We start from the raw sequence: 10749 nt of genomic DNA on the forward strand, positions 1-10749 counted from the left end.
GTCTGCGCGAGATCACGGGAGCGGCGGGGCCGGTGCCTGCGCGGGACGACTCGGCCAGGGCGCGGCGCACACCTGAGTCCCGGGCGCACGGGGCGGGCCGGTCGGCAAGGAGACGCTGTCTGCGCCAGCGTGCGCGACACAGGAACGCAGTGCGCTCGCCCCGGTGCGCTCCGGGCCCCGCCCCGCACCCCGACGCCTCCTCGGGAGCTGCAGACCCCGCCCCTGGGCCGCGGAGGTCCCCAGTCCCCAAACAGAGGTCGCAGTCGGAGTTCCCGGGGCCCTTCCGCTTGGGTTCACGTTCACGTTTATTCAAACAACAGAGCCGATTCAGGCGAGGTCTGGGCGCGGCGGGGGGGCGGCGTCGCCTCCTGGGCTCTGCTGACCCCTGGTGGTGGGGTCGGCCCAGGCGGGGACCCAGCCCAGCCCCCCTCGGCCGCTGCTGACCCCCAACTCCACACCGCCTTCTGGATTCCGCAGCTCAGGCGGCCACAGTTGGGGGCGGGGGGCATCAGGCTGTGCGGAGCCGGGAGCCTGGGAAGCAGGAGGCCAGAAGGTGGCCCCTTCGGTTAAGTGTCTGGGGAGTGGCCCCGGAGCCCAGAGGGGTCGTCGGGGGAAGCCTGGGGCATGTGCTTGCAGGTGATGAGGTGGGTGGGCAGCGCCTGGGTGTCGTGGAAGATGACGAAGATGCTGGGCTGGCAGATGCAGTCCACCGCGCTGTCGTAGCGCAGGAGCACGTGGCCTGGGCCCCGCAGAGGGGGCGCCCGCAGACCGCGGCGGCCCTGCCCGTAGTCGCCGGTCAGCACTCGTGCCACGAACACCGCCTTGTGGCCATCGGCGTTGGGGGGCGAGTAGCGGTCCTGCACCGACAGGGAGGCGCGCTTGGCGAAATACACGCCCTTCCCGTAGACCGTGGCTGCAGGGCGGGACAGGGCAAGGTCAGGGTGGTCAGGGTGCGCAGAGCCCCCGCGCCTGCCGGGCTCAGGCCTCACCGTTGCGGCCGCAGAAGCTGCGGTTGAAGCCGTGGGCGCAGATGTCAGGCACTGCCGGCGCTGTCGTGCCATGGTACAGCACCTGCTCCACCGGGCGCCGCTCGCATCGCTGCAGCAGGCGCTCCCGGTACAGCTCATACTGCTGCTGCAGCAGCGGGTGCGACACCCGCTCCACCTGCGGGGGGATGGCCCGGGCCAGGATTAAACATCCTTCCTCCGCCCTGGGGCCCACCCAGGGCAGAACTGAGCCCGGCAACCAGGAGCCCTCTGTTGGAGGGTTTGAGGGAGCCCTTGCAGCCTCCATGCTCTGTCCAGCAGCAGACAGTAGCACCTCCATGAGACAAGTGACTTCAGAGGGCCTCTGGGGAGACTGACCCCTCCAGGGGAGTCTGATGCCCCCCTCCCCCCTCCCGTGGAGGTCTACAGGTGGGCAAACCCCACCCACTCACACCGAGGCCTCTGCAGAGAAGAGCTGAGCCACGGCCCTATGCTGCCTGCAGGACCTGACTCCAGCACCAGGAGCTGCCCACAGACCTCTCAGTGCTGAAAGACCCAGGTGGGAGAGAAGGCCTCAGGTGACCAACCCGACAGTCAGCCCTGGGAAACACTTTTAAAGAAATTCTAAATAGTTTTTTCACAGGGTTGCAAAAGAACACTATGTCCATTAAACAAGACTAGCTGCCATGAAAAGGAACTAGTCTGAAAACCAGAGTGCTCCTACGTTCAGAAAGGGACGCTGAGCTCACTCCAGCGGGGTGAGCCAAATGAGGAAGTGGTTCAAACTAAAGCCCCAGCTAGTGTTCTAGATGGAGTTCAGGAACTGACGCAGGGTGCGGAGCCAATGGAAGAGAAAGGAACTCCGAGGGAGCAGGTGAAGGGGCATGAGCTCCACCGGCCGGAGCTCCAGTGCACACAGGGAAGATGGCTTCCCTGAGCTAAAGGAACATCTTCAGTCACACAAGATCTGTGAAATGCCAAGAAGGACAGTGAGGAAAGACACACCCCTGCCAGGGGCACCCACCTGCCAGGAAACCTCAGCCCTCAGAGTGAAAGAAAACCCTGCAAGTTCACACACACACACCCCGAGCTCAATATGCAAATGGGAAGAAAGCTCGCCTTCTCACATTGGGTCTCTCACTGCGGACACCAGATGCTAAGAAACCATGGGGGGATATTTTTTAACTTTCCAAGAAAAATATTTTTTAAGAAGGAAAAAAACAGCAATGTCTTCAAATATCTGAGGAAAAACATATTTTGAACCTGAGCACTATATTCCGCCAAACTATTAATGAAGAATGAGGACAAATAAGGGCATATTAGGACACACGAGAACATGGAAGTTTATACCAACATCAAATTACAGTTGCAAAATACCTCCAATTGTAAAGGGCAATGTAAATTTAAAAGTCGGCCAGGCGCAGTGGCTCATGCCTGTAATCGCAGCACTTTGGGAGGCCAAGGCAGGTGGATCACTTGAAGTCAGGAGTTCGAGACCAGCCTGACTAACATGGCAAAACCCCGTCTCGGCCGGGTGCAGTGGCTCACGCCTGTAATCCCAGCACTTTGGGATGCCAAGGCGGGCAGATCACGAGGTCACGAGATCCAGATCATCCTGGCTAACACAGTGAAACCCCGTCTCTACTAAAAATACAAAAAATAAGCCAGGTGTAGTGGCAGGCGCCTGTAGTCCCAGCTACTCGGGAGGCTGAGGCAGGAGAATGGCATGAACCCGGGAGGCAGAACTTGCAGTGAGCTGAGATCGTGCCACTGTACTCCAGCCTGGGCGACGGAGTGAGACTCCATCTCAAAAAAAAAAAAAAAAAAAGCAAAACCCATCTCTACTAAAAATACAAAAAGTAGCTGGGTGTGGTGGTGTGTGCCTATAATCCCAGCTACCTGGAAGGCTGAGGCAGAATCACTTGAACCCAGGAGGCGGAGGTTGCAGTTAGCCGAGATCGTACCACTGCACACTAGCCTGGGCAACAGAGAGAGACACTGTCTTAAAGAAAATCATATATATATATATAAATGTGTATGTTTATCTATATAAATGTATATATATATATGTTCACATATACATAAATTTAAAAGTCAAATATGTTTGCCATCCACTCAAGGAGATACTCCCACTAAACAAAAGAATCTGTGCCAAAATGTGACAAGTGGGGACTGAGTAACCCAGTGGTCAAGCATGACCCAGAAAAAATAAAGTCAAAAAAACAACGGCCATTAGCCTTGAATTCTAGAATACCTTTTTCACAGAACACAGTTTTAACAACTAGGATTTCATTTCTCTTTCTATGGCTCAATGGTAAATATTTTTTCATTATTATAGTACGTCTACCAACCTATGGTCCAAGCATGGAGGCTTTGTGATAATTACAGAAACTTTTACTACATAATAAAAATAATGTAACTGACCAAATTGAGATGGAAGGTGAGGAAGGAGGCAAAAGAGAGAGAAGCGAGGCCCATTCTCCTCCATCTTACCTTCTTGCAGGAAGGCAAGAAACAATCTCTAAAGCTGTCAAGTGAAAAAAAATATTCAAGTGTAGCAGTTAAAGTCATAAAGGTGCTCACCGGAAGAACCAAGTACATATAATTAACAAAACCACCAGGATATGAGCTCAGTGCGTCTGGGTGGTGGTGATGCTGGTGGTGGTGAGTGGTGAAGGTGTGTTGGTGAAGCTGACAGTGATAGTGGTGATGCTAATGGTGGTGATGGTGACGATGGTGGCCGTGGTGGTGGTGATGGTGGTGGTGATGACAGTGAGTGGTGAGGGTCATGGTGATGGTGATTATGGTGATGGTAGTGAGGGTCATGGTGATGTTGTGATGGTGTTGGTGTTGGTGGTGATGGTGGTGATGGTGGTGGTCAGGTCTGAGGACAACCAGAGGTTCTTTCTGCATTTCTGACCAGCTCCTGGTGGAGGGTGATGCTGCTGGCCCCACGCACAACTTTGAGCATCAAGAGTTGACAGTGCCCCACGCAGTGTTATCAGCACAGTGACCCCAGCACAGTGACCGCAGTGAGCCTGGGCCTTTCTGTGGAGGCAGAAGAGCACCCCGAACAGCACAAGGGATGCGTTTGTGAAACGAATAATCCTCACAATAGCCACAAGATGGCGTCACCGCCCATGCTCCAAATAAGGAAACTGAGGCCTGGAAGTGGTCCCATAGTCCCTGGTGACCCAGTCATGAGCGGCAGAGTGGGGACCCTCATTCAGGCCTATCAGATCCCAAGACCCCCACTCTGTTCCCTCCTGTTTCCCTACCCACTTTGGGAACGCCCTCTGGGCAGAGAACAGGGCTGGGAGCCTGTCAGCTCCTGGTCAGCTGACCTTGATGTAGGCAAGAGGGACAGGCCACAGACTTGGCAAGGTGCTGATGGTGCAAGAGCCCAGGACGCCATGGGGCCAGAGAGACAGGGCATGGACTCACGCGAACGATGCGGATGCTGCTGTGGGCAGCGTCCAGGGTGTCGTAGAAGGCCTGCACCACCTCTCGGAATTCCCCGGTGCTCTCTGCCAGATGCTCCAGCTTGTTCCAGGGCCCCTTCAGCGTCTGCTCCGCCACTGATGTGTGGGGAAAAGGGGAGGTCAGAGCCATGCCTGGGGCACTAGCCCCTGCTAACCAGCCCACCCCACCATCCCTCAGTCCAGGATGTAGACTCACAGGTAGGGCCTGAAGCTGCCAAGGGAAAGGCCAAACTCTGATCCCAGGGGCCAGCCAGAAGTGCCACCAAGTGGCGGGCAGCACGGGCAGGATGGGCCCCGAAGCCACGGATGATGGTGCAGTCACCGCGCAGGGCAACATTCACACCGTGGCGCCGCTCCAGGCGGGCACGCAGCTCTGCAGGCAGTGTGCGGCGCCAGGGCCCCACTGTCTCCTCCCGGAGGTGGACCTCCAAGGCAGCCCTGAGTGCCCGGTCCAGCTCCTCCACATCCTGCTCAAAGGCCGAGTGCACCACCAGCTGGGCCTTCCCATCAGTCCCCACATCTGGAGGCTCTTCTGCCTCCAACGGGGGCTGCTCCAGCAGGGAGAGGGCTAGGGCTTGGCGCAGGGCAGCAGACTCCTCCTGCTCAGCCGCCTGACCTTGAGGCTCCAGCGACCGGTGGAGGGCCAGCTGCAGAGCGGCCTCCTCCTCCAGCCGCCTGGGTGCCAGGATGCTGGGAGCCACAGGCTCCTCCTCCTCATGCCCTGGGGTAGGCTCCTCCTCCTCATGCCCTGGGGTCGCCTCCTCCTCTGGCTGCTCCTGAGGCCCTTCCTCCTCCAGCTCCAGAGGCAGCCAGTCCTCCCCGTCTAGGTCTAGGCCCTCCAGGGTGGCCAGCAGTTCTCGGACCTCCTCTGGAGGCAGGGAGAGGCCACTGGGTCAGGGGCTGGGCCCAGGAGGAGTTAGAATGGGTCAAAGATGGGAAGCAAGTTTTTGGGGTACACGGTGGGCCTAAGATGGGTCAGTAGACAGATGGGAGGACAGAGCAGGGCAGGGGGTGGGGTCAAGTGAGGGCCACAGGATGTGCTGAGGGCTCCCAGGGAGTCCTACCCAGGCTCACGTCCTCCTGGTCACTACTTGTACTGTCTGGGGGCCACAGGGTGTGGGCATCACCAGGGAGCACTGGGAGGGCCTCGGTAGGGTCCACCTGTAGGGAGAGGACGTCAGGACCACTAGCCTCTGGGCAAGGGCAGAGGAGGTCTGGGGCAGAGGCGTGAGAAAGCGGAGGGCAGGGGTGGGACTCCATCTCTACCTCTTCAAGGCCTGTGTCCAAGGTGGCTGTGGCCAGGCGCTCTGTCCCAAAGACACACTGGAACTGAGCCTCCAGCCCCTGGAGAAGGCGCTGCCCTTCTGGGCCCAGGAGAAACCTGGCGCTGCCCGGGTGCTCCAGGCGCAACACATGGCAGCTAATGCTGCCCAGCAGGCTCCGCAGAAACTCCTCAGCCGCCTGGCAGGAAGTCTGGCCTCCACAGAGCTGCAGGGCCATGGCAGAGGCGGAGTTTGCAGGTTTAGAGCACAGAAGAGGTATTCTGAGTCAGTAGGAGGAGGGGGCCGAAGGTGAGGAGTCCTGAGGGGCCACTCACCCGAAAGCCAGTCACATCCGGTCCTTCAAGTGGGAAGAGAGCGACGTCTCCCAGGCCCGCAAGAAGGTCCTCATGATAGATCTGCAGGAAGCGCATCGCCCCTGGCTCCATCAGCAGCACCATCTCCGCCAGGCCCTCCTGCCCCGCCAGCTTCACGTGTCCTGGGCTCACAGGCCCGGCCTTCTCCAGACACCCCATGGCGATCTCCATGGGACCCACCAGCCCTTCTTGCCCTGGTGAGTCCATGGCAATTTCCACCAGGCCCTCCTGCCCTAGCAACCCCTTAGAGATCTCCACTGGGCCTGTAGACCCCACAGGCCCCACGCTCATGGGCCCCTCCTGTTCCTGCAACCCCACAGGCCTCAGGCTTACCAGCCCCTCATGTTCGAGAGACCCCATGGGCATTGAGCCGACTGGCTTTGCCTGTCCCAGAGACCCCATGGGACCAGTCCTCAGAGAGGCCTCTGACTGCCCTGATTCCTCGCCAGAGCCCGTCGTCATAGTCCCTGTACCTTGCACCATGGGACCAGTCCTCAGAGAGGACCCTAACTGCCCTGGTTCCTCGTCAGAACCCATTGTCACAGTCCCTGCACCCTGCAGAGCCGTCACCAGCCCTCCAGTCCTCAGAATAGCATGCTTGGTAGCCCTAGGCCCCAGGGTGGATGGGTGGTCCCCTCCACTGGTGTTCTCAGCCAGCTCCTCAGGCTCCAGGACGTCGTAGTGGGGGACAAGGCTCAGCTCCGAGCCCTGCAGCTGGTGCTCCTGCTGCAACACTCGTTCTGCCACTTGGAGGAAGGGAAAGGACAGAAAACCTGTCAGATTTCTGCAGGAGAGGGAGGGTCAGCTGGGTCTGCCCAGCCCCACTCACCTTGCCACTGCTGGAAGGAGGCAACAGTGCCCAGGGGCCCCGGCAGGCATCGCAGGTCCTCCAGGGGCCCCCCACCACTGCGGCGCTCATTCTCCAGGTACAGCTCCAGCAGCAGCAGGTCCACAGAGGCGCTGTCCCCCACCACACGCACTGCTCGGGCCTGGGGCACCCGGGCCAGGGACACCGAGGACCCCTCCAGGCCCAGATTCTGGGCCTGCTCCTCCAGGACACGGACATCTGTGGGGAATGTGCAGGTCAGCTCAGGGAACCTCCCCTAGCCAGCACCTCAACCCCAACCCGCCTCTCACCTGCCTCAGAAAGGGGCTTGGGCAACTGGACCAGAGCCCGGTCCGGCCGGGGGCTGGCCAAGGCATAGCAGGGCTGTACTGGGAGCCCCGAGGCACGCAGCAGGGCCTGGACATGCTGCTCCAGACGCTGGGGTGCGGTGCCAGGGGGCAGTCCTTGGAGCAGCAGGCGTGCAGGGGCTCGTGGTGGAGCTGGCCGCAGGCTCAGCTGGGCACCATGTAGTTCGTGATCTGCCTGGGCCAAGACCCTCTCGGCGTCTGTGGGCAGTGGCAGGGCAGGACGTCAGGCATCAGAACGTCAAGGCACCCAGGCTGCCCCTTCAGCCAGTCCTCTCACCTGCAGGCTCTCTGAAGGTGAGGATGCCCCCACAGCCCAGTCTCTGCCAGCTCAACACAGGCCCCCCTCCAGAGCGTCGGCGGTTTTCAAAGTAGAGTGTGAGCAGCTCGTCGGGCACGGCAGGAGGCAGTCCACGGACCTCCACTGCCACCCCTGCCTCTGCCTCCGCCATTGCAACCCTGGGATGGGGCATCGGGTGGGTAGGGAAACAGCCCACTCCACCCCTCCTACCCCTCCCCAGGCCCCTCCGAGGGGTGCCCTCAATACTCACCCGTTATGGGTGGCCCCACACACGGTACTTACACTCCCTGCTGCCGCGCTCGGCAGCCTCAGGTCATGAGCTCAGCCAGGACTCCTGCGCCTGCCCCTCAGCAAGCCTAACTCTGCAGGGAGCAGGAAAACAAAAGTGAAACTGAAAGACGGAAGGAGGGAGGGAGCAGCTGGGCCCCGGGCGCTGAGGCCTGGTTACTGGGGCTCAGAAGCTTCCTCTCCTGCTGCAGCCTCAACCCCCAGATGACCAGGAGGTGTTGGCCAGGCTGGACCCCTCAGGACACTCCAGCCAGCCCAGTCCAGTCCACTGGCCCCATCTGGCCCACTCCAGCCCCTGGCTGGCAGGGTAGACAGGAGTGTCCTCTGGTGGCCCTCCACTCCCCTGGCCTCCATGGTCCGAAAATGGCCAATCACCTTCCCCACTAAACCCACCAAGGGGCCTGAGTCACTGCCCCTCACTCAGGATCACCAAGCCTCTGTGTCCATGACACCCTCTGCATGACAAGTGCTGGGTCTTCAGGTCCGCCCCTGGCCAAGGCTGGCCTTCAATGCCTCCAGCAACCTTCTCAACCCTGCTCCTGGTCCCTCACACCTGCCAGCTGCTGAGCATAGGCAGCTCCCCACCCTTGGTCTCCAAGAGCATGCATTGCAGCACAGCCTTCCTCCCGCCTTGGGTCCTGCCCGCCCATTCCTGCAGCTTTCTGTCCTGCCTGCACCTCCCCATCTCACACCATCATTGGCATCGTCACAAATAACCCCAGAAGGTGACAGGGTGATGGCCTCACTGCATTCTTTGCTGCCACTAATCCTCACCACAGAAAGGGAAACAGAGGTGCAGACAGGCCCACAGCAGCACCAGGCCTCAAACCTGGGCAGTGCCTTCAGAATCCACAATCCCACTCGCCACAAATCCCCGACATCACCCAAGCTCCATTTGTTTCCAGCCTTTCAAAGAGCTGTGGCTACTACTGCTCTCCGTCTCCTACTTCCCACTCACCCCTCAGCCCACCAAAACCCAGCCCCACCCCTGCTGTTCCTCCCTCCAGGGAGCTGAGGACCCTGGCCAGCCTTCGCTCCCAGCCCTGCACATGCCGCACCTCTGCTACCCCGACCCTGGTCCCAGCCTCCAGAATCTCTCGCTAGGTAGCTAAGCTCACCTCTTAACTAGTCTCTGTCTACCTGCCACTCCCATGGTGGGTCCTCAGCAGAGGGGTCAGGGTGGGCCTTGTAAAGTGACACCAGCAGCTGCTACATAGCTCCGAGCATCAGCAACAGTAAAAACCAAAGTGCTGGGGGCTGGGCGCAGTGGCTCACGCCTGTAATCCCAGCACTTTGGGAGGCTGAAGCAGCTGGATCACGAGGTCAGGAGTTTGAGATCAGCCTGGCCAACAAAGTAAAACCCTGTCTCTACTAAAAATGAAAACATTAGCCAGGCATGGTTGCAGGTACCTGTAATCTCAGCTACTCGGGAGGCTGAGTCAGGAGAATCGCTTGAACCTGGGAGGCAGAGGTTGCAGTGAGCTGAGATCATGACATTGCACTCCAACCTAGGTGATAGAGTGAGACTCTGTCTAAAACAAAACAAAACAAAACAAAACAAAACAAAAACTCCAAAGTCCTTTTGAGGACCTGCCCAGCTGCACCTGACCAGACCTCAGTCCCTTCTCTGGCCCCATGCCCCCTGCACACCCTGATGCTCAGAGGGCTCCAGGTTCTCAGCTCTTCCTGCAGAGCTACAGGCCACTCCTGCCTCAGTGGCCCGGGACTGGCCCTTTCCTCTACTTGGCCTTCCCCACAAACCCCCATGGCCACCCCTCTGGCATGATCTCCCTTACTCTGCCTTTCTTTTTTTTTTTCCCAAGGCGGAGTTTCACCCTTTCACCCAGGCTGGAGTGAAGTGGCGTGATCTCGGCTCACAGCAACCTCCACCCACTGGGTTCAAGTGATTCTCCTGCCTCAGCCTCCTGAGTAGCTGGGAAAACAAATGTGTGCCACCATGCCCGGCTAATTTTTGTATTTTTAATAGAGATGGGGTTTCACCATGTTGACCAGGCTGCTCTCGAACTCCTGACCTCAGGTGGTCCACCCACCCAAAGTGCTAGGATTACAGGCACAAGCCACTGTGCCCAGCCCCTTAATCTGTTTTTAAGGCAGATTTAACATAAATCTAAAGACACTTAGGGACTCTGCCTACACGACCCCTCCTGAAGCCCTTTACTCAACTTTGTACTCAGCATTTTACTTTATTTATTTAATTTTTAAAAATTTATTTATTTTTGGCCAGGCGTAGTGGATCACGCCTGTAATCCTAGCACTTTGGGAGGCCGAGGCAGGCGGATCACGAGGTCAGGAATATCAAGACCATTCTGGCTAACGCGGTGAAACCCCGTCTCTACTAAAAATACAAAAAATTACCCGGGCATGGTGGTGGACGCCTGTAGTCCCAGCTACTTGGGAGGCTGAGGCAGGAGAATGGCATGAACCCAGGAGGCGGAGTTTGCAGTGAGCCGAGATCAAGCCACTGTACTCCAGCCTAGGTGACAGAGCAAGACTCCGTCTCAAAATTTTAAAAAAAGTGTTTATTTTCTTTGAGACGGGATCTCCCTCCATGTCCAGGCTGGAGTGCAATGGTGTGATCTCAGCTCACTGAAACTCTGCCTCCCTGGTTCAAGGGATTCTCCTGCCTCAGCCTCCCAAGTAGCCAGGATTACAGGCACACACCACCATGCCCAGCTAATTTTTGTATTTTTAGTAGAGACAGGGTTTCACCCTATTGGGCAGACTGGTCTCGAATTCCTGACCTCAGATGATCCACCTGCCTCAGCCTCCCAAAGTGTTGGGATTACCGGCGTGCGCCACCATACCCAGCTATTATTTATTTATTTATTTATTCATTTATTTATT

At 58.2% G+C, this 10749-nt stretch overlaps 1 protein-coding gene across 9 annotated transcripts in view; it reads right to left on the reverse strand.

The window, feature by feature from the left end:
* LOC101018472 (plectin) overlaps positions 1 to 7964 on the reverse strand; it is a 69950-nt gene extending 61986 nt beyond the window's left edge. For 6 of the 9 annotated variants that reach the window (XM_031669832.1, XM_031669830.1, XM_031669831.1 and 3 more), the window contains exons 1-9: positions 7879 to 7964; positions 7576 to 7754; positions 7242 to 7496; positions 6934 to 7170; positions 6066 to 6850; positions 5735 to 5956; positions 5533 to 5629; positions 4665 to 5336; positions 4431 to 4564 (exon numbers count right to left, since the gene is read on the reverse strand). In XM_031669832.1, coding sequence (XP_031525692.1) covers positions 4431 to 4564; positions 4665 to 5336; positions 5533 to 5629; positions 5735 to 5956; positions 6066 to 6850; positions 6934 to 7170; positions 7242 to 7496; positions 7576 to 7747 — 2574 coding nt within the window. In that variant the 5' untranslated portion in view covers positions 7748 to 7754; positions 7879 to 7964. Of the gene's footprint in view, positions 1 to 269; positions 914 to 989; positions 1165 to 4430; positions 4565 to 4664; positions 5337 to 5532; positions 5630 to 5734; positions 5957 to 6065; positions 6851 to 6933; positions 7171 to 7241; positions 7497 to 7575; positions 7755 to 7846 lie in introns of those variants that run through there. The other 3 variants (XM_003918734.3, XM_031669828.1, XM_031669833.1) reach the window with 3 other exon arrangements.
* Between the last annotated feature and the right edge of the window lie 2785 nt (positions 7965 to 10749).

Source organism: Papio anubis, chromosome 8, assembly GCF_008728515.1.
Source record: "Papio anubis isolate 15944 chromosome 8, Panubis1.0, whole genome shotgun sequence".
In the NCBI taxonomy this organism is placed as follows: Eukaryota; Metazoa; Chordata; class Mammalia; order Primates; family Cercopithecidae; genus Papio; species Papio anubis.